The 24,194-nt window shown below is 44.5% G+C and overlaps 1 protein-coding gene across 1 annotated transcript in view; it reads right to left on the bottom strand.

The window, feature by feature from the left end:
• ISY1 (ISY1 spliceosome associated protein) overlaps positions 1-24,194 on the bottom strand; it is a 204,018-nt gene that overhangs the window by 140,530 nt on the left and 39,294 nt on the right. The window contains exon 4 of the mRNA XM_078661431.1: positions 16,517-16,582. Within this exon, the coding sequence (XP_078517557.1) occupies positions 16,517-16,582 (66 nt within the window). The remainder of the gene's footprint in view (positions 1-16,516; positions 16,583-24,194) is intronic.

Genomic DNA, 24,194 nt, shown 5'->3' with positions numbered 1-24,194 from the left:
GGCAGGCCCAGAGTGATTTTGTTAAGGATTGTAGGTGTTACAGATATGTTTGTCCCTTAACCATCCTTCTAGCACAGATTTGTTTGTTGACACCAGCTGACCTCGGAGCGTTTCAGTCGAAAAGCACTGTGTTTGTATTGGCTTCCTTCCAATAGTACCCCTCAAATGTCAAGGGGACCTTGAGAGACCCAGGCCTTTCAGCAACCGCTTCTATTTTTATAAAGAAATTATGGGCCCTCAGGTCTTCCAATAATTGTATTATGGATTATTTTAGGTTAGCCAGTATGTAAGAAAATGTTTTGGCTCCAGACTGGTCTTCTTTGGTAGAGATGGTACATTCACTTCCTTCCCTTGTGTGCCAATGGAGAGAGAATAGCTTTAAGAAACATTAACTTGTTCCAACAGGTGATTTCATGGCCAAGGGTCTGAGGAGGTGGTGAATGAGGTGCACAACTTTTAGTTTGCAGATTGCTCAGAGGAGTAACATGTTCTGAAGCTATAGATAGAAGAGTACACCTGTTTGTGGAATGACTATAACTACAAATATTTTTTTTACAGGTGACCAGGAATAAAAAGTTAAACAAATTTCAGCTAAACATAGCATGTTATTATCTACAGAAGGTGTCAATGTTAGGATAAAAAACGTCAATGTTTTTGTTATGTATCCGTTGTAACAATTTTACTCTGATCTATCGGATTATCTTGCCCTCCTGTCTCGTCAGCCGGCTATTGTGCGGTGATTTTTTCCCCTCAGCTTACCTTTACTCTGCACATGAATTAACTCATGCTCACCTGCTTCCTCATTTTGCAGATGAGATAGTTATTCCGCTCCTCCCAGATTCCTTCTGTAGAACAGCAGTTCAGGCTCTTATTCTTTCTCACATCAACTACTGCAATGTTCTTTTCACAGGCCTTCCTGCCTACTCACTAACAAACTACACTATTCAGAATGCCAAAGCACACCTCATACTTGGTCGAAACAGGCATTTCCTCCTATCTTAAATCTTTACCCTGGGTGCCCATTATGAAATGCTGACGTTTCAAAGCTCTATGGCTCTGTCATAAGGGTACCTATGCCCTATTCTACATTTATATGAATTTCTACCTGAAACATTAGTCACCATCCAGATCGCTTTACTCCAGCACTGCCAATCTGTTTGTGGTACCCAGGTTTGTGAAACCCAGGACAGCAGTTGTGCTTGCTATGCTGTGGCATCCAAGGCATTGAACCTCTCCTTAACTACCTTTCTGCAGTCCACTGCCATGTCTGGTTTCTCAAACTGCTCAAAAAAAAATCTTTAATCTTTAACCATGTATTGGCTTCTCCTCAGTGTAACCACAATCCTAACTGTGTGCTTTATAAATTCACGTTCATTCTTTAATGTAGAACCCTGGATTTTCAATGAATTGACATACTGATTTCAATTTTAATGAATCATCCAGAGTTTCGAAGTAACTAAGTTTGTGTATTGAAATATATGGTCTATGAAGCGTGTCCAGTCATCTGCAGCATAGCCACATTTCCATAGTTGTTAATTTTTTTCCAATAACCACATATTGTCATGTATAATTTTACTAAGGTCATAAGGCCTACATGTTTCATAAAGCTAAAGGGTCTCTGTTGAAGAAACAAGTGATGCTCACTTTAAAGTGATCTTTGTACTGAGTGAGTGAAGGCTTTACTGCTATATTTTATTGCAGCATTTGCAAAGGTCCTTTTCTCCTTTAAGGCCGTGAAGCACTTGAGGCTGGGTGGGTAGGAGATTCATTGGTTTGTTGTACATGGCCGATAGAGGGTGTTGTGAATAGGGTTCAGAGGGGTGAGCCAAAGGTGTGGTGTAAAACTTCTAAGAGGAGGTTTTTTTACATTTTTTTTTACATGTCTCAAGCTTACATATTTACAGTAACCACCGTGCAAGGGAAATAGGTAGTAAGAGCTGTCAGTATTTCATGCATCTAGGTCTGCACATGAAGCATGTTTCAACAACCCATACAAAGAGGATATTTATGCATAACTGACTACACCATGTTGCCAAGGGTAAAAATCATAGCGTAAAGAATCTGTATAGGTATCCCTGCTAGAGGTGACTATCTTTGAATAATACCAACTAAGCAATAGTAATACTTTAACTAGGAAGGATGGGGGGAGGCCACGTTGCAGCTATGAAAGCAGTTTGCGGGTACCAGGATTGCAGTCGACGGGTGATGAGTAATGGACATGTGTCACTACCGCAGGCAATAGGAAGATGAGGGGGGCTTTGTGTTTCCCTGTGTCGGAAATGAGAACCTTTATTAGCAGTTAAGCATAGAGAGAAACAGGAACATAAGCACCACAGTCAAATTCACGTGGGTAGGAAGCTGGCTGTCTATGTAGTAAACCAAAACGAGGTACACTGTGCAGAGTACAGGTGGCCCTTATTGGTTTACAGAGGCAAAAATGATAAACACTAAGTCCTCTCTTTTGTGGTAGTGTGGCTGAGTAGTTTAGGCTTATCAGAGGGTAGTGCTAAGCATTTGTTGTACTCAAAGAGGCAATAAATGAGAGTCAATAAATGAGACACACTCAAAGAATAAATCCAAGATCAATTTAGAAAAATAACTTATTTTTATATAAATGTTGATACAAAGAACTTAATAAAATAGTAAGTACTTTATAAAACAGTGAATGTCACAGGTAAGTAAAATGTTCAATTAACTGCGTCTTTGCCCAGTAATGCTTTCCTATGGGAGCAAAGACATATATTGCAAATAGTTTGTTACGGTCTGTTTCTGGAGGTACCCTTCAGGACATAAGGTGGTAGGGGGAACAAGGGCCACAGAACCACCAGCAGTTCCTCATTACCAGCCCAGGGGCGTACGGATCCAGAGGCACTGGTTGAGCTGTTAGTTTTGTGCGCTACACCAAAGGAGAGAAGGAGGCCACCTGGAAACAGGCTGCAGAGGGGGACTTGGGGACCAGTGCGGGAGCGACCGATGGGGAGCTGGGTTCACAAAGGGCCTGGGAGCAAGAAAGCACAGTCGGTTCTTGGAGATCAGAGGCGGGTGCTAGGGGAGCAGAGTGGATAAGTCGGCTGGCCCAGTGTGTCGCAGGTCCTTGCGGTTGGCAGTCTCGCGAATTAAGGGTGCAAAAAAAGGGGGCAGCTGGGCCACTCTGGAAGTGGGTCTCTGCATTGTGGACGTACCTCAACGGATGCTCGGTCTCTGTGTCTTTGGAGTTTGGATTGGACACAAACAGGCTTTGGTTGCTGCAAGGGGTCTGGTACCCTGGGTACTGGAGCTGTGCGGCTCTGGTTGGCGATGGAGTCTTCTCACTTGGCGAGGAGACGGATCTGACAATCCGGAGCATGGCGACCTCTTCCTGGGTGGCTGCTGCGTTGGTGCAACCAGGGAGCGGCAGCACGGTAAACTGGACGTCTGCTGTTTTGGTGCCTGCAGACTAGTAGCTCCTCTACTCCTAGGAAGATTGCTGGCAATTTGCGAAGGGCTTGCAGTCTAATAGGGTTCTTGGCAAATGCTCAGCTGCAGGACAAGTTGGTTTCTTCATGACTGTCGAGACTGATGCAGGCAGGCATGGTTCGGCGTCATCAATGTCCACAGCACATCTTCAGTTCTCGATTTAGCAGCTCTTCTTTGTACTCTTCTTCTGTGTCTGTCGAATCTGTTCCGGGCATCAAGGGTGCCACCTAAATACTCAATTTAGGGGCGGTAAGGGGAGTGACAGGTAGTACCCAATGGTCTACTTACCTTTTAGGGTGACAACACCCCCTTCCTGTGGGGGAGTGGGCATCACCCTGTCACAGAGTTCCTAATTTCACCACATCCAGGATGGCAAAATCCTACTTTTCATGTTCACTTCAGGTAGCCCGCCTTAGGGGTGTGACTAGCCTGGAGGTACAGCACGCCACCTTGCACAGCTAATTTACTGCTTGTCTAGGTGCCAAATGGGCCTCAGGGCAGGGGGGCTTCTTCCAGGTCCAGGGGAAGTCAGGCTTCAAAATCAAAGGCAGTGTGCTCTTTGATGCTCCCTGCCTTGACATGCTAATTTACTAGCCTTCCTGCCGGACGAGGTGTAAACACATCCTGCCAGAACAGGCATTGTTTCTGAACTCAGAGCGGGGATCTCACCTCCTAGGGGGATCAGAAACTAATCTGTGGTGGCAGGCTGAATAGGCCACGTCACCCAGCTCACTAGAGGAATAGTAGGGTTCTAGGGGGTACCTCTAAGCAGACCCCCCAGGATATAGCGGCATGGATTAGCAAATTTAGCGGCACAAAAATGGAAATTTAGCGGCACAAAAATGGAAATTTAGCGGCAATTTTGCGGCATTTTATGTGGCCATTTTTCCTACAACAAACACAGATATCTTACTTTTTTTAGTTATTTAACAACATGAAGCTATGTATATTTGGTTTCTTTACAATGTAGACACTGTTTCCCTCGAGCGTGTGCTTCACAATTATGGGCTGCTGCAGTTTCACAGCAAATCTACAACTAGGAAGGAATATTTCTTTCCTGTCCATATTTTATTGTATCTTGTTCCCCGTCCCATCCTTCCCCTGTTGTTGCAACAACACCTCCTCACTGTACAGGAGTTTTTTCCAGCAAGTACTGCAGCCACTACGTCTGGTGCACTACGTGACGTTAACATGGCAGCTCCCAGTCTACCAACACACGAGTTGGTGAAGAAAACTGCATGACCGGGCTGGTTAAGTGTTCATCCAACTTCGGCAATAGCAGCCTCCTGGGTGTGTGTGTGTGTGTGGGGGGGGGGGGGGGGGGGGGGGTCCACCAGCGACGGTGATGATTACTGCTTTATCTACAGCTGAGTGCCAGGTTCTCAGGTTACAAGAGAGATGCTGGATGGCAAGCGGGTACATGCAAATTGACAATTGACACATGACCCATGCTGGGAGACACGTCGCAGCTCGGTGCATGTCACACTCCCAATAACAAATTGACTTCTTCAGGCTAAGAGCTTATCATAAGGGGAGAGGGGAGTCTGAAAATTCACGGGGCCTGTGAGAAAGTCCTGGCTGCTTTGAGTTTGAAACTGTCCTCTCTGACCCCGCCTTGCTACTGTACGAAAGGCGGATACGTGGAACAAGGGAAGTCTGAAGGGTGACTGCGTGGGCAGGTGCAGGAGAGCATTCAATAAAAGGATGAAGGTGACGAACGAGCAGATGAGAGCCGAGACAATTTAAGAAGGCAGCAGAGAAGGGGATGAGGTAAGGGAGGCAAAGTTGTAATGATGAGTTGGATGGAGGCTGGTTGGAGAAGTGGAACGCATAGAGGTGCATGAGAGGTGAGAAGGCAAACGAAGGTAGCGAAACACGAGAGGGAAGGAGGAGAATAGTTTGGGAGAAGTCAGCTTGTGAGACACAAAGCAGCGTGAGCTAAAGTGGGAAAAGTCCTCATGATGTACGCACAGAGGTTGTTTAATTCGCCTATTTAATCAAGATATACAAAAGTTTCATTTCAAAGCTTGTTAAACAGTACTTTATATGCCCATGCACAACGACTCTTGTGTCCAATGTGCACATACCCTGATGCAGAGATCTGTGCACGTTGATTTTTGCTGGTGATTTGTTTCATAAAATGATCACAAAGATTGTGTGGTTTTCTTTGTTCTGCTGAGCAGTACGCCGGTCATGTCATTCACAAAGGCCTCCGGGCAGTCACATATGTACGGTAAACCTGATAATATTGCTGTGTGAACGTAATGCAGATTAGCACGTTTTGCATCAATCTGCCCTGCAGGGCGTGTGGGATGCTGTAATACAGCTTGTGAATGCACAACAGCGTTAAACAGACCCCCCCAGGATATAGCAGCTCTTGTAAAAATGCAGCGATTTCTACAAAAGTTCCGATTTCGCGGGCACGTTTGTAAAAATCGCGGCATTTTTACAAAAGTGCCGATTTCGCTGCAAATCGCGAAATCGCAAAATCCTGGAGGGTCTGTCTAAGGTAACCTTTGGGGGCATGTATTAATAAATCCATCACTGAAATCTGTGTCGGTTTATTAATAGTAGGTGCTTGATACCAAACACCATAGGTTTTAGTGAAGCCATTATGCTGGGAAACTCGTTTTGACCAGTGACCAGTACATACCTAAAGATGGCTTCCCTGCTCAGATGTAATATCCTGCAATGGGAATACACATTGCAGGGGTATGTCTGATCATGCAGATATGTCCTCACATGTGCTATAATGAACCTAGCCTTAGGGCTCAAAGCATGCTGTAGGGGGGTGACTTACATATAGCCCACGCAGTGTCTTTGGCATGGCACGGCACACAGGAGTGTGACATGTTATGCTTTCAAAAATGGTTTGCGCCCTGTCATGCAGCCTGCAATGGCAGTCTGTGTGAAATTTGGGTGTGGGTTCCTTAGGGCGGCATAAGATATGCTGCAGCTCATAGGGAACCAATTTAGTATCCATGCCCTAGGTACCAGGAGTACCATTTACTAGGGACTTACAGAGGTATTAAAGTCCATGCTAATTGGGTTACAATAAGACATCACCATACTTTAAGCAAAGAGCATTGGCACGGAGGTCTGGTTGGCAGGCCTCAGTGCACTGGCAGAGTTGAACACCGGCTTTTAGTAGCTAAAAAGGGAGCAAAAAGTGGGTGGGTGGGAGGGCAACTGCAACACAAACCTAGTTTCCTACATTTGAGCGCATTGACACTTTACAATTGGTGGACATTACAAGCAGCGATACTTCTCTCTGTGCTTTGTCTTTTCACCCATACCGTTGTGTCTAGTTGTGTACTATTACCAAAATGGGGTCGCACACTGCTAGTACACCAGCGGGATCACCCCTAAGGACCATGGTAACTGTAGTACTGTAATCTGCGATGCATCTTCTTTCGAATTCTCGCGTATCTTCAAATCTTCGTCATCCCTGTACACGTGTTTCGGGGTATTTACCCCTCATCAGCAGGGATTAGGCCATCTTCTTATCTTCTGGGGTTGCTGCGTGCTGCCAAATATTACCAGGTATAGTACCACACAAAGGCGCACAGGTGCGGGTTCCCGAGCTCGTCAGCTCAAAGCTCCAAGGAGCATAAATATTCACCAAAATGGGGTTGCACACAGCTAGTACACCAGCGGGATCACCCCTAAGGACCATGGTAACTGTAGTACTGTACTCTGCGATGCATTTTCTTTCGAATTCTCGCGTATCTTCAAATCTTCGCCATCCCTGTACACGTGTTTCGGGGCATTTACCCCTCATCAGCAGGGATTAGGCCATCTTCTTATCTTCTGGGGTTGCTGCGTGCTGCCAAATATTGCCAGGTATAGTACCACACAAAGGCGCGCAGGTGCGGGGTCCCGAGCTCGTCAGCTCAAAGCTCCAAGGAGCATAAACATTCACCAAAATGGGATCGCACACTGCTAGTACACCAGCGGGATCACCCCTAAGGACCATGGTAACTGTAGTACTGTACTCTGCGATGCATCTTCTTTCGAATTCTCGCGTATCTTCAAATCTTCGCCATCCCTGTACACGTGTTTCGGGGTATTTACCCCTCATCAGCAGGGATTAGGCCATCTTCTTATCTTCTGGGGTTGCTGCGTGCTGCCAAATATTACCAGGTATAGTACCACACAAAGGCGCGCAGGTGCGGGGTCCCGAGCTCGTCAGCTCAAAGCTCCAAGGAGCATAAACATTCACCAAAATGGGGTCGCACACTGCTAGTACACCAGCGGGATCACCCCTAAGGACCATGGTAACTGTAGTACTGTACTCTGCGATGCATCTTCTTTTGAATTTTCGCGTATCTTCAAATCTTCGCCATCCCTGTACACGTGTTTCGGGGTATTTACCCCTCATCAGCAGGGATTAGGCCATCTTCTTATCTTCTGGGTTTGCTGCGTGCTGCCAAATATTGCCAGGTATAATACCACACAAAGGCGCGCAGGTGCGGGGTCCCGAGCTCGTCAGCTCAAAGCTCCAAGGAGCATAAACATTCACCAAAATGGGGTCGCACACTGCTAGTACACCAGCGGGATCACCCCTAAGGACCATGGTAACTGTAGTACTGTACTCTGCGATGCATCTTCTTTCGCATTCTCGCGTATCTTCAAATCTTCGCCATGCCTGTACACGTGTTTCGGGGTATTTACCCCTCATCAGCAGGGATTAGGCCATCTTCTTATCTTCTGGGGTTGCTGCGTGCTGCCAAATATTACCAGGTATAGTACCACACAAAGGCGCGCAGGTGCGGGGTCCCGAGCTCGTCAGCTCAAAGCTCCAAGGAGCATAAACGACCCCACCCCCTTTTTGTAACATTAAGCTCCCTTGAGCCGCCGGCTGACGAGCCTGGGACCCCGCACCTACGCGCCTGAGTGGTACTATACCTGGCAGATATTTGGCAGCCATCGGCAACCCCAGAACATGGCCTATCCCTGCTGATGAGGGGTGATACCCCGAAACACGTGTCGAGGGATGGCGAAGACAGCGAAGACAGCAGAAGATCGAAAGATGATGCATCGCGGAACACATAACTACATTAACCAGAGTCCTTAGGGGCGACACCGCCGGTGTGCGAGTAGTGTGCGACCCCACCCCCTTTTTGTAACATTAAGCTCCCTTGAGCCGCCGGCTGACGAGCCTGGGACCCCGCACCTACACGCCTGAGTGGTACTATACCTGGCAGATATTTGGCAGCCATCGGCAACCCCAGAACATGGCCTATCCCTGCTGATGAGGGGTGATACCCCGAAACACGTGTCCAGTGATGGCGAAGACAGCGAAGACAGCAGAAGATCGAAAGATGATGCATCGCGGAACACATAACTACATTAACCAGAGTCCTTAGGGGCGACACCGCCGGTGTGTGAGTAGTGTGCGACCCCACCCCCTTTTTGTAACATTAAGCTCCCTTGAGCCGCCGGCTGACGAGCCTGGGACCCCGCACCTACCCGCCTGAGTGGTACTATACCTGGCAGATATTTGGCAGCCATCGGCAACCCCAGAACATGGCCTATCCCTGCTGATGAGGGGTGATACTCCGAAACACGTGTCCAGGGATGGCGAAGACAGCGAAGACAGCAGAAGATCGAAAGATGATGCATCGCGGAACACATAACTACATTAACCAGAGTCCTTAGGGGCGACACCGCCGGTGTGTGAGTAGTGTGCGACCCCACCCCCTTTTTGTAACATTAAGCTCCCTTGAGCCGCCGGCTGACGAGCCTGGGACCCCGCACCTACGCGCCTGAGTGGTACTATACCTGGCAGATATTTGGAAGCCATCGGCAACCCCAGAACATGGCCTATCCCTGCTGATGAGGGGCGATACCCCGAAAAACGTGTCCAGGGATGGCGAAGACAGCGAAGATAGCAGAAGATCGAAAGATGATGCATCGCGGAACACATAACTACATTAACCAGAGTCCTTAGGGGCGACACCGCCGGTGTGTGAGTAGTGTGCGACCCCACCCCCCGTTTTCTAGTTGTGTACTAGTTTCCTACAGTGTGCACTTACAATATTCAGATGGTTTGGTAAGAAGCTATTCCAGTGCCTGTATGGTTGGTAGGATGTAGGATTGTATTCTGGCCTAAGTAGGCCTGTGGCAATTTAAGTGTGCATATTTTTCTAACAGGATTGTAGGATAGATACGCTAGCAGGAAGTACCATCTTCCTCTCAGATGGCCTCAACAGAATGAGTCATTTGTTTGTAAAAGCCGGGCAATTTACACCCTTTAGAATTCAATGTGGCCAACACATATTCTTAAAATTGGTTACCAAAGTGGGTGCCATCTACATAAAAAAATTGATGGGAGGTATGTTGCAAAAGACACAAAGGCATAGATGTATACATTCATATTACCCTTGTTGATTTTCCCTGTGTCAGTCAATTTGGAGTTACTACCTTATAGCCTAATGAGAGACAATTCAGAATGAACTGTATCTTACATCATGTTCAAAGAAGAACTAGGTCACGTTATTACAGATAGAGTTCCAGATTTCAAGAAGTGTTTTACTGGTTATTCTAGAAACACTTTATAGGTTATTGTAGAAATATTTACCACAACAGACATGACAGAGGAAGGGTAAAAAGATTTGTTAGACTGGCCCAACAATTCACTTGGTTAAAACCATTCATCATACTCTACCCATATTAAACATTTTAACCACTGACAGTTTAAGGAAGTGAATGCAAATCTTTTATCTGTGTGTCTTCAATGCGGATGGACCTCAAACTGTGGGGCGTGCACCCTGAAGGTCGGTGCCTCTATTCCCAGGGGACGCAAATGCCTCAGTAAGAACTTCTAAGTGAAGATGGCCTGGAAATGCGACTTTGTTTATTTGGCGCACTTCCGGACAGTCTTCATTTACATGCAGCAGCTGAAATGCATACAAAATAGGGGGCAACTGTGATTCTGAAGCCTGTGGTGGTGGGATCAAAGCCATGACTAAAAGAAAACAAAATATTCTGTACGTATTCCACCTTCAGGTAACTGCATGTAAAAAAAAAATACACACACCTTAAATGATAAATAAATGCAAGTTAAACGAATCAGTAGGAAATGCAGTATTTTATGTTATGAAACCTCAATTGGTTAATGCGGTTTGTTGCAGTTGTTTGTGTGTGACACACAAAACGAATGCTTGTTCGCACAGTGGGGAGCAGGGGCTTATGTATATTTGGTTCTACAAGGTCCTAGATAATAGAGAGCACTGTAAAAATATAAGTCGTTATTTTAAAACTGTATTGCACACAGTATACGATAGGTTGCCAAAAAACAATTTGGTGTTTAATGTAAAACAAGCTTTCAAAGTATATATTTTAGTAATAGTTAATCAAACTGTACATAGTACAAGCATTTTGTATAAATGTCCTTTAAAAGGACGCTTTACAAAACTCAACATCTTTACGTTACCTCCCAAAAAGAATAAAGCTGTGATATCATGAAGTTTCAGGTGACTTCATCAATTACAGCCTATTTTGGCTCCCAAGCATTTGGTGATTATCCAATTCCACACATTTACATTTCTTTCAGGTAGCAGGCATCTTGGTGAGAAGGCCTATTTCATCTTTGGTCCTCGTCGTCATCCCTCTTGGCTTCACGGAAGCTTTCTCATAGAGAAGCCCTGAAGAAGGTGGAAGATATCGGAATAGTTTGTTTTTTCTTAAGAATGGCCCTTCGCTACCATTGTTGAACCAGGGGCATTAAGGCCAAGAGTGTGAGGAGCCACTGCAGCCCAATTATGGCTGTCTTATTAGCAATAATGGTTTTGGGACCCGAGTCACCAATGTTACACAGGGAAGAGGGGCCAAGAAATAGGGTGCTAAATGTGGGGATTTCCCCCCTCATTACACAAAGGGGCAGGAGGTCCTAGAACTCAGGCCTAGGAGTGATGGCTCAGTGGATTGGGCAGAGAAAAACGCCTGCTTCATCGGGCTGTAGGTAAAATTGGTGGTGCAGTTGCAGTGGCACTAGGGCCCAAGGTGTGAAGGGCCAACTGAAACCCAATTATGGCTGTTTGACTATCCTTTCTTGTTTGCATTAGGGACCAGTGCACCCTTGGTGTGACAAGTGTTGATTTAGATATTGTACTGATGGGAATGTTTAAGCAGAGAGGACCTCTTAGCTTGGGCCACAGAGAAAAGACAGAGAGGTGGATAGGGCAAGATCGGGCCCATGTTTCTAACAAAGGGCACAGGGGACTACTCATCTGGCAAGGTGATGGTTATCATTAGTGACGCAGACACACTGGATCCCAGGGGTGTGTGAGGAGCCCACTGCATCACAATCAACATTGTCTTACTTTTTAAGAGAGGCACGGGGCCTTATTAGTCTTAGCGCTGAGAAAACCCTTGCTGCAAAGTGGGAGGCTACAAGTGGGAGCTATTGTTTTGGAAATTGACAATCCGATTCAAGACTGGAGTGATGATGGCAGGCATTGTTGGGAAGGGGTGTAAGAGGCAGAGGAGACAGCCTGATAATCAGGGACATAGAGATCATTAGTGTAGCAGGTGAGGCCGCATTGGGTCCCATGAGTGTGAAGGGCTCATAACACCTTAGCCCTGCCACTCTCGCTCCCACAAGTCCAGCTTAAAGTTTAGGGGGCGGACCAGACTTCAAAACATTTTGCTTGGGGAGGGAAGCTAAGAGCAAAACAGTTGAAAACCTCTGCTCTAATTAATTGACATTTTTCCTTCACAGGTAATGCATCTGCGGATTTCTCATTCCAAAACAACTGTGAATCGAGATGACCCAAGGCCGATTGTAACCAAGTATTTCCCTCCAACCATCACAAGGGGGTGAAAGTGCCTATAAAGTCAGAAATTATTGCAGAAAAAAACATTGGTACTTTTATAGCTCTACCACCCTGTTTCAGCTCAAATAGCACGAACAAGTAATAAAACGTGAGCCTTCTTACAGAAATAAAAAATTCAACCTGCTTTGGTTAAAGTCTTCTAAAAGGAAAGCTTCAGACCTCCCAGTCACCATGTGTACAGCAGTCATACAACCCATCAGGTTCAGTTCTAGAGGGTGGGCCAGGCCCACTCAAAGAAGATCCTCGCCCACCCAAGGTCATTCAGAAGTGGAAACGCAGGTCCACATACCTGTGCCAACTTTTCTGCTGGTGCACTACCCCAAAGGCTGCAACGCCTTTAGTGTGACTCTCAGCAAGCCAATAGTCAGGCCAGTCCATCGTCATGGGCAGAATGACAATGGACCGGCAAAGAAGAAACAGCATGGTGCATCTCCTTCCATCCCATGCCTCAGGAGAGGACTTAGTCCTCGGGAAGCTACTGATGCTTTTGAGCAGCACAATTAACAAGTCTTAGGTGAGGACATTGGCTTTAGTCCCTCACAGCAGGCCACAATGCCAGCATTCTTGGTTTAAAAATTGTGCAGTGACATACCAGATTTTATTGAATTTTCATTCTAATGAGTTTCCATCCGAAAAAATACTAAGGACTGAAATGACTTTACATGTAAAGAATAATATGACTAGAAATGGGCAAAAGGAAAATTATATTTTGACAATGTAGCAGTGAAAAATATAATTCATCCTCTATGTTGGGGCAAAGGGGAAGCTAAGAGCATAGGAGGGAGGGAGAAATGATTGACGAGAGACGTGAGGAAAATAGGCTAGATGGGAGGGAGATAATTATAGATCAGAAGGAAAGGACAGAGAGGGAAACAGCCAAGGGAAAGATAAGCGAGGACAGTCTAAGTGGAGAGAAAGGTAGAACAAGAGATTGATAAAGTTAGGGTAGGAAATCGAAAGTGGAGGGAAGGGTTATGTCAAAGGGAGAAAAAGAATAGTGAATGGCGAAGGATGGATGCAGAAGAGTATGTTAGCAGTTACCTGACCAGTAACGATAAGGAAAGAATGAATCAAGGCCTCACACACACTTCTTAGTTCAGATGGTTGAGCAGTCTACAGCTTGATTTAGAGGTAGGTGATACCTAGAGGAAGTGCCAAATCAGGAGTAGAACCCAAAGAAATGGCTAATATGGTACTATCCCTTCAAGAAAAGGATTGTATGGTAAAGGGAATGCCATTAGTGGATTCTCCACTGTATCTAACAATTCCTGCAGAAATAGGTGGATTTCCCTTTACCACTCAAAGATAAAACATACTTTTGGTCCAATCTCTACTAAAAAGGTAGAACAAGGCCCCTCCACTTTTATAAATAACCTTTGAAAGCATGCAGAACTGAAAGAACTTACAACGACTGGAATCTATTTAATGTCTACCAAGAATGGTCTTTTACAAATGTCAAGGTTTGATAAAGCAGGTAGCTACTGACAGCAGCAACTCCATAAATGGGACACAATGAAATATAACATTAGGTGTAGGACACAAACAGATTCAAAGACTAGAAGGAAATGAGCGGGACTCAAAATACAATTGAAGAAAGGGAGAATTTTCAAGGCAGGAAAAAGAAATTAAGTAAAAAGCAAAGAGGCAATAGGAATTGACAGAGTGGGGAATAACGACACGGGAGGAAGAAAAAGAACAAAGTATAAAGTATATGTGGGAGAAAGAGGGAGAAATTACAGACTACGAGAGAGGGAGGGAAATGGTGCAGTGGCAATGGAAATTGGGAAAATCAGGGCAACTACGGGGGAGAGAAGGAGGGAGAGGGGGAGATGGATAACTAGAGAAGTGGAATAAAGGAGGGAGAATGATGAAGAAGGGGATTAAAATAGATGAAGGGGTTTGTAGAATGAGAGGAAGCTAGAGAGAGGGAGACGGAATGAAAAGTTGGTATGACATATGGACAGACATATAGGAACATAGAAAATATAATAGATGTGGTCGGTGAGAACGTGAGAGTCCAGGTGAAATGAGAGAGTAAAGAAAGGGGAGAGAGGGATAAACACTAGCAGGAGGAGTGAAGGGCTGTTCATACTTGTGGACGGTCGAAAGAGAGAGCAAGGGCACAGGTAATATATAGAAAATGAAAAGAACGGCTGTAGTTGAAGTGATTTCCTCTAGCATGTCAAGCAGATTCAGATCATGTCTCTTCCCACAGCATAAAAGTCACCAAGTACCAAGCTGTCTTAGACCCCCCCATGACATCACACACAGGGAGACTTCTGCGTGGCACCCAAAAGGGTCCATGAAAGGCTTGAATGTGTACAGCCACTGAAGCTTGAAGTTAAGCAGTGAGTTATCTGAATTATGAAGGGTGGGCAGGGACATTAGGAAACCTCAGGGTGACCAGGAAAGTCAGTGATCTAAAGGTAAACAAGATCTTCTGGTATGTGAAATTGAGAAGAAGATTCTGCAACTTGAGGAAGCCATGTGCCTCAGGGGCCTAAGGTGGACCGGAGCTCCAATGACTAATGTCCCTTAGAAGGAACCTCTGGGCACTTGAGCGTGGCCAGGAGCCACAAGTAAATGACACTTGGCAGGAGCCTTAGCACCCCATGGTGAGCAAGAGCCATTGGGACAAGCAGGAGCCTTGAACACCTTGGAGTGAGAAGGGTATTGGGCAACTTGGAGTAAGCATATACGTCAGGACCCTGCGGGTGAGCTTGAGGCTCAGGGACCTAAACTCAGCTATGCCTCAGAAGCATATATTCACCCCCAATGCCAACTGCAAGGATCGAGGGTGAGCCGTCTGGTGCTGATAATACACCTCATGCACTTAGGGTGAGCAAAACATCAAGGAATCTATACAGATATATAAGTTAAGTGGACTCTCATGGTAAGCATGATGCTGAGGGAAATGGAAATGAGGATGTCCTGGAGCATCCATGTAAGAGTGAGCAAGAGCTACAGGGTCTGACAGTGAAGAGGGAATCAGGTAATCAGATGATGAGCTGGAATCCAAAAGGCACCTAAAAGTGAGCTGGAACGTTAAGGATCTGAGCCAGAGCAGGAGTCTCATAGGACCAGAGAGTGGAAATGAGCTTCAGGGTCTTTTTAATAAAAGGGTAGTTTAGAGACCAAGTGATGGCAAGCAAGAGTCTGAAGACCTGAGGATGAGCAGCACCTATGGGTTCTTAAGTGTGAACAGAAGTCTACAGACAAGAGGATACGCATGAGCTTCTGGGGTCATATTGGTCAGGGCCAAGCATATTACCTGAAGTATTTCAGTGCCTTAAAGATAGACTAAGCAGAGCTCTGTGGTGCACACTATAGTGTTGTCTATTCTGAGCATGTTTGTTTAGTACATCGCACTGCAGAATTGTTTTCCTGAATAAAGCATCTTTTATCACTTAGTACACGTTAATTACCATTTACACATTGTAAACCAAATACACGCTACATAACAACCAGACAACTCAATACTAGCAGTTCAAGCATGTTGTTATTTCTTCCAGTAAGGGAAAGATGTGTGTTCTGGAAGTATTGCCACTATATGGAAGACTTCCAGAGGCTAGAATGACCAAAAAAGCAATATCTCAGATGAAATTGCCTCAAAACGGATGGGTGAAAGACCCAGGCCCAGTTAAGAATGGGTTTTGAGTCTGAAGGGTAATGAGAGTTATGGCCTGTATTGTAAGAGTTTGTTGCCATAACTGTTGAGTTGCCTTGGTTTTTCATGTTTGCAAAACCATAACTCAGTTTTTAACTGTGTTTTTTTATGAATATGCGCATAGAAAGGGAGGATAAATAATTGTAAAGTCTGCATTATTTAATTAGGTAGGTGTTTGCAAAGTTGTCAGAGGACTTAATGCACCACATTTTGAATCTTATGTGCTTTGCAACCTGCAAAGCAGACACTTTTGTTTAAAAAAAAAACCATGAAAAGCAATGTGTGGTAGAATGGTCCGGAGCAAGCTGCAGCCAATCTGTATGCTGTGTCCCTCCCCTTCCACAAAGCCAGAAGCAAAGCATGGAAAGCCAAGTAGTTACCTCGTTGGTTGGTGGTTATGGTGTTAAAATGTCAAAAGTTGATAATGTCACTACCTAAAATATTAGATTCCTGCAATACTTTGTACCACTGCCCATTCATCTTCGTGGCCCAAACATCCTTGTTCATGGCCCTCCCTGAGCAAGAATCCTAGACGCAGGCCTGCAACCCATACCTGTCGTCTCCATTTCTCAGCTTTCGGCAATTCGTGGCACTCGGATGCAAGAAATGGTCTTCGCTCCTATTGAATTAAAAAAACCAAATACACACAATTTTAGCACAGAGTAAGGTAACGTGCTCTTACAAAGCAAACAGCAGCAAAGGCAGATGTAAACAATGCTTATCAGCTGGAGACCACTGTGATCTTGTACTTGCTATGTTTGAGGTGCTCCGTTGCCACTGTGCTCCTTTGACATATCGCTGCCCAGCAGTCCGGAAACTAAACTGTACTAGTGAGAACCACAAGCCGGAATGGGTTTATAAGTAACCTACTTTGGAAAGAAATGGTTTCAACAAAGTACTGCGTGAATCAATTGCTTCTGGCTCTTGTAATTTCCAAAACTGAGAGCTGACTGCTGTAAAAAGCGATAAGCTACACATTACAGTGGCTTATAGCCCTTAGATATCCCACTGGATGAGTGAATTTCTGATTTATCCCGCTCGCTTCTCTGCATCTTAGCCTATGTGCGCACGTGGAAATGCTAGCTTTCTACGTGCAAACACCGAATGTCAAAAGTAATGGTGACGGAAAAGACTGCTATGAGGACACGGTGAAGCCATAGCCCAGTGATAGGATCTGCGCTGCTTTTTCTGAGTGCTACCACTATCTGTGTTGATGTGGTCACAAACCGCTCCAGATCAAAAGAACTGCCTCCCAGTACAAACATTCTTAAAATGCTCCTGAAAATCTAACAACCTTCCAGAGGAGTCACCAGATGCAGGTATTAAGCAGTGATCCTGTTTCCCAACTCAAGTTAACACCTGATCACAATCTCATGGGGTAAAGCCATCTCTAGCGGAATGTACTTCATCTATTGATGGTCTACTACAGTAGCATTTAGTGCGCATGTGAAAGAAGTCTTCTTGCCGGCCCTTTATTTCAAAAAGGTTATTGCTGCGTTAGTTAAAGAAATTATTATTTTATTTAGATTGTAGCAGCCATCAGGCAAAGCCAGGGTCATTTCAACCTAGTTGAAGGAACTGTTGCATGTAAATAGACAGCCCTGTTCTCTCTATACACTGTACCAAAAGATGCTGGAGTTTTTCAGTGACCTCTTTCCCATAAATTCAGAGTTTGCCAAGGGAGACACATTAAAAGGAGGAAACGTCAATGCCGGCTTAAAAAACAGCATTTATAGCTCATCAAAGGGGCATTCAACGCAATTCAAAGGAGCATCCCTAAAAGAGGGATTAGGGTATCTAAATCTAATGGACATATGGAGAGCCCAACATAAAGAAGAGAGACAACACATTCTGCTCTAATACATATAGAATACATACAAGAATTGGCCACTTCCTATTCAAAGAAACGACACCCGAACAAATACTGAATTCATCAGTAGACACCACAGAGATAGCAGGCGACACAAAGGGCTGCAGTCAGCAAAGTGCTCTAAAAAGTAAGGAAAATTCACACAAAATCTGGATGCCATATTATCTCACAGCAGCTAGGCTGGGTTGATCTTTGGGGCCTAAAACTTGTGCTGAAGGGGATCTTAGGACACAGGTAATAAAAGTAAACATTTTGGCAATTCACCCATATCCAAGCATATTAGGCATCTATAGTATTCTTAATTAGATACATAACGTGTATCACTATAACCTTGACTCCTTGATTGTTGTATTGGTTTACAATCGGATAACAGTTCCTACCCCTTCACAACACCTATCGGAAACTGCTAACACACATGTTCCAAGCTGAAAAGCTCTACAGTGCACATAAATGTAAGGCACATACAGCACCACCATCAAGCATATGGTGGATCAAAATACAGACCGTTTACATTACGGAAAAGCTAACAGCCACTGTACATCACACAATACACAAGTATGATAAAGTGTGGTCCCCATTCATTGATGATGTAGGAGCTCACCCAGTTCCTGATGGTGCAGCTCTACTTGAGCAACATTTCTAAGAATATTTAAACTGACTGGATCATCCCTCACTCAGGAGCTTCAATCAGAGACATCATGTAGTCTGTTGTGTTCTCCCCGGGAGAAAAAGACTAATATTGTGATCGTTATGTGTTGACAACGTGGATACCGTAAACTTATCTCTACCGTACGAAGCTATGCCACATAAACCATCTACTGTACAAGGTGCATCAACATGTATAAAGCTAGTATAAAACAAGCTACAGAACATGAATGTATCATCATAAAGCCACCTCTGCCCTCAGAATCATAAGAAAATTGAGCTAGACTTCCCAAGGTTCTCCCAAATTTAACACATGGTACTGCCATAGGTGTTGAGGAATAGATCATAACTTTGAAGCAACTGAGGGGCCAATATGAAGGAGTGGCCTTGGACTCAGGGGTTCCATACCCCAACAAGGCCATACACTTCCAGTTAGCATTAGAATCTGGAGTGGTGTGCCTCTTTAAACAGGCAATATCGGGTAACCATGCCTACTCCATATACCAAGGTGGCACTCAGAGATAAAGAAATGCATAGAGGCCATTACAAGGTGAGCAGTGGGCTTCTCTTAACTTGTAGGACCTAAAGGGGGTATTGTTGCTTGATCAGGTTTACCAAATAACCTATTTTAGTCTCAGGTGAGTAGAGCAATTCATACTTTTTCTTTACATTCGGAGTTGCTATCCAAACTTGGAAAATCGTCTTAGCCATGTTATGTCAGGGATTTTAATTGTACTGAAGTACAACCATACTCCTACGAGTTTGCCCAATGGTGAAATGAGAATTTGCATGCTGATTGTAACAAGCATATCCCCTTCTCGTGTAAAAGTGGGACTCAACTCACAAATGGAGAAAAAGTTTTAATATTCACCTTTGCCAAACGGATTTAGTGACTGGACAAGATATATTCTTACAGTGATGCTTTTTTCTTTTTAAAGCAGCAATAAAATACATATTGTCGCTTGCTGTATCACTCAGGAAGTACAATTTTTTCGACTGCATTTCAGTTTTAAAGCTTAGGCCAATTTGGACAACAGAAACAACTTCACGCTAACTTCAGCCTTCTTCAGTCAAGCAGTCGTTCGCAGAGAAGGTGAGCACTGCAGAGGATTAAGCACTGTGCACTAAATATACTAAGGCTACCCTTTACTGGCTATACTAGAAGCTTAAACAGTGTACTTTTCTTATGTTATGATAGTTCCGAAATGTGTAGATGTTGACGATTCCATGTTATGCACACGACTAACATTTTAATTGATTTCTATACTATTATTAAATAAAATGTGTTTGTGTTAAGTTACTTTTTAAATCTATTCTTCTGACAACATCTACCTGATTAAGTATTCAACTGCCTCTGCTCTCATCCGTTGGCTCCAATCATCACAAAACAACTGAATTCATCCATATATAGGTGTTCCTGTACATGTTAATCTATTTCTTATAGTCTTGTTAAGACAACATCCTATTATATGAAACTAACGAATGACATACAAGTATGCTGGGCCTTGGAACATTTTATCACAGGAGGCCTCAAGATGGGCTGGTAAATTTGACTTATGGGGGTCGATTCCGATGTCGGACGGACCTGAGTCCGTCCGACATCCGTCAGGAGCCATAACCGGGACCAACCTGCTGTCGTCGGTTGCGGCCCTGCTAGTACGATGCGACCAAACAGGTTTTGGTGGCAGTCGATCACTTCACAATGCAAGCATACATTCCAAGCGGAAAGCATGCTTGCAATATGAAAAGCAGGGGTGCAGTTCATCCCTGCACCCTGTGGCAGTCACCCCAAGATGCCTGCCACCGGGTGCAGGGATCCACAGAGGGACACCATAGGTGCCCCCAGGCCGCCATTCGGCAGCCTCGCACCCATGGGGACAGTTTCCGGCTGCCTTTTCGTGCCGGAAAAACCGTCACGAAAAGGCAGTGAAAAACTGCCATCGTACTCCCTCGGTCGCAAAGAGGTGGCAGGGGGAGTACTGAGGGATTTCCGGACGGCGGACAGGCTCTCTGAGCCTGTCATCCGCAATCCGGAAATCCGAGTCGGTTTCCTTTCCGAACGAGCCAATCAGAATGGCTCGATCGGAAAGGAATCCGTGCGACACGTTCCGGTTCGGTCGGAAGGGCTCCGACCATCGTTCGGAGCCCTTCGACCGAAATCGGAATCGGTCACTGAGTGTTTGTGCCCCAGTCAAAGAAGCAGCAGAAAAAAATATCTTTTTTAAAGGAGAACTGTGTGGATTTTATAAAATGCATATACACCTTATCTTATCCACATATTTTAGACAAAATGTTTTCATAAACCTTAATATGACTTTATTGTGGATTGTTTCACTATTCTGAGCTGCTTTTTTGTTGCAAGTCAAAATAAAATCAATATGACTGACTAACAAAAGTAGCCAGTGTTATAATGCTAATAGCTGGGGGAGTGCGGTAAAACATCCATTGTCACACACCACAGCTGAATCCAAAGGATGAGGAAAGTAAAGACATGATACAGATATCTGCAGACGGTGGCCTTTAGGTGCCACTGCAGATAAACGGGCAAAATATATTTTAACAGCAATGTATGAGCACAGCAATAGATTTTTCCTTCCCTCTTAAAATTAAGAAAATGCTTCCTTTTCACTTTCTCCATAAAAGAATACACTTTCAGTTTCGTCTGGCAGGCGGGACTTGCATTTAGAACATCAGTTAATTAAATTGTTCAGATGAAACAGGAATGTTTATTGATCCAAAGGACATAGTATGTACTGTATTGTAGCATTCTTACTGCTATATGGAGTATTGACGTGCTTATCCACATGGATAGCAAACTACACGGTGTGGATGTGGGGTTGGAAATGTGTGGTCTATGCTTTGAGCTTATGTGGCAAGTATTTCCATCTTGGGCAGGAAGACCAAAACGTGAAGCTATCGAGTTATGGGACATAGCGCTTATCGAAGTGATAGAAGAGGAAGTTTGAGAAATTGACACCCACTTTTATAATATGTGGTAAGCTGGTAGCTCTGATTGGCTCTACAGGTTCATTTATTGTGTTCTTTATTTTTTTCTTATATGTTCTCAATCTAATTTCATATGCTGGCTGTAGTACGAGGTCATCTACTATAAGAACTTATAGATCCGCGAGAGGAAACGTGTAGAGATCAGGCATGACAGACTGTTACAGTCCTCCTTTATAGGATAGAAAGCAGTTTTGCCAGAAAGCACTGTGTTATATTCATTTCCTTTTTACCCTTGACATTAGGTCAGTGCTCAGACTATGTGACTACCTGGGATCTACAGGATGGACTATGTTAGAGTCATCTAGTGACCAGCAATGTGTGGCAGATCTTTCGATCTTTGCATGCCTGCCTGGTTAGTACTGAGTGGTTAGTTGAGAGGATTGGTATAGCCTGTCTCCAAGCTCTCAATTTACCAGCATGGTTCCACAGGTCCTTTCATATACTATATGCCTCTCCTGATGATGAGGGGCCAAATAGAGGAATGGTCTAAGATATTGGGTGGTGAAAGATTATATCACATTGCGATTGGAGGACCAACAGAAAGACTAGAGTTACTATTATCCTTCATGTGGTTAGAGGTAGGAGGTAGAGCAGTCAGCTTACTCTACCTGTCATATGTAGGAGGGGACTACATAGTCAGAATACAGTTCTTCAGGTGCTGAGTGGCTGGGGGTACTTCTAATATCAAATACAGAGGCACCCCCTATGATACAAATAGCATAGTTATACCCTACCAGTATGACAAGATCAATGCATGGTTATGTTGGGCAATCGCCAGTTTGGGTGAGATGTCTGCGTCTATCTTTATGGTGCAATATGCTGGTCCGCACTGTTCCATAGCTCTAGGCTGTACCTATACTAATAGAAGTGGGTATGGTGCCTGCATTGATCTCCTTGGTGTGGTGTGCTGGTCACAAATGTTCCATAGCTCTGGATAGTACTTACACCAACAGGATGGATTATAGTTCTGAGTTCTCTACTAGGGCCAATGGTTGATGCCATTTTAGAAACAAGCATTTGCAATGCAATAGGTCTCGCATTATTTAAGTTTGAGCTATTATTATTGTAAATGGCAATGTTTTTTGCTTTATGCTATAGTTTTCTTATGTACATAAAAAGCTACATATAAAGTATTTGTTGTTAAAATTATTTATGCAGTATTTAAATTTGTTTGCATAAAAGATTACAAGAATATCTTAGCAAAAAAGTTAAACTTTTTAATGGTAATTGACTAAATGTCCATTTGTACATTTTAATTTCAAATAGGTAAGTGTAAACATCACAAATATATTGTGCAAACAGTGCAAAATATTTTAGCCATAAATATTTTTGTTTTACGAGGTAGTTTGTAAGAAAATGATTGTAAAAGGCAAACACTGTAATTAAAATGTAACATATAACAGTACAGTTATGGCTAGTAAACATACATTAGTAGTATAGTATAATTGTAAACAAGATGTAAATAAGACTACAGAAATTAGCATGAATTATCACTTTAACATCAACTTTACAAACATTTTGAAAACACGATCACAGCTGGTAATCATGCATTGGCTTGTTATTACAAGCATTTCATTTTAATAAATATTTCTGATTCCCAAAAACAAATATGACAGTCTCTCAAAATAATGGCTTTTCAGTTTTAGTTGTATTTTTGATCTCCATGTCATCAAGTACTCATGAATATTACTGCCCCATGGACAGAGTCTGGCTTTACATGTCTACATATCAACATCCAATTCCATGAACACCCATCGCATGCCAGGGATGACCATCACCGCTGGTGAAGAGAAGCACAATTGGGTCAAGAATGCCCACAATACGTTGTGGTCCCATTATACCAGGGATGGGCTCAATAATGCCAAAGATGCCAACATCATGCCAAGCATTGCTAGACTAAAAGTGGGAATAATTCTAACAGGGACACCACCAATAAATTAAGAAGGAACACCATTACGCTAAGGCAAGCATTACCGCCTTCGGGTAAAGTCCGCGCTATATAAAAATGCATAAATACATGAATAAAGAAATACCGCCTTCGGGTAAAGTCCGCGCTATATAAAAATGCATAAATACATAAAAAAATAAATACCGCCTTCGGGTAAAGTCTGCGCTATATAAAAATGCATAATTAAATAAATAAATACATACCGCAAAACATCCTCGTTACTCTGCCGGCCTGCGACCAGGAAGTCAGGCAGGCCGGCGCGACACCCGGAAACAGGAAGTAGGAGGGCGGGAGCCTACCCCGCCTCCCACGGAAGAGCCGCGATTGGAGCCGTGTTGGGAGCAGGGAGCACCGGAGCAGGCAGGAGCCTACCCTGAGCCCCGGTGCCGAAGGAGGGAAGAAGAGTCCTGCTGCCGGGCCTTGCAGCTGAGGAGAGGAAGCCGGTGAGTGCGTTGCTGAGCGGCGGGCGGGCGGAGGGAGAGGAGCATGTAGGCGCGGGGGGGAGGCGGCCTGTGTATGTGTGTGTATGTGTGTGCGTGCGTGTGTGTATGTGTCTTGGAGTGCGTGTGTGTGACTGTGAGGGAGGGGGTGTGTGTGTGAGCGAGTGTCTGTCTGCGACGTGTGTGTGTGTGTGTGTGTGTCTGTGTGTGTGCATGCATGCATGCGCGGTAGGCTGGGAGGGCGGCGCATGCGCAGTAGGCTGGGAGGGCGGCGCAGGACGGAACGTGCGCGTTCGCGCAGCCAAATCCGACTGCTAAAAAT

Source organism: Lissotriton helveticus, chromosome 9 (genome assembly GCF_964261635.1).
Source record: "Lissotriton helveticus chromosome 9, aLisHel1.1, whole genome shotgun sequence".
Classification (NCBI taxonomy): Eukaryota; Metazoa; Chordata; class Amphibia; order Caudata; family Salamandridae; genus Lissotriton; species Lissotriton helveticus.
Note: the sequence above shows the minus strand (reverse complement) of the source record. Positions and strands in the feature narration are given on the sequence as shown.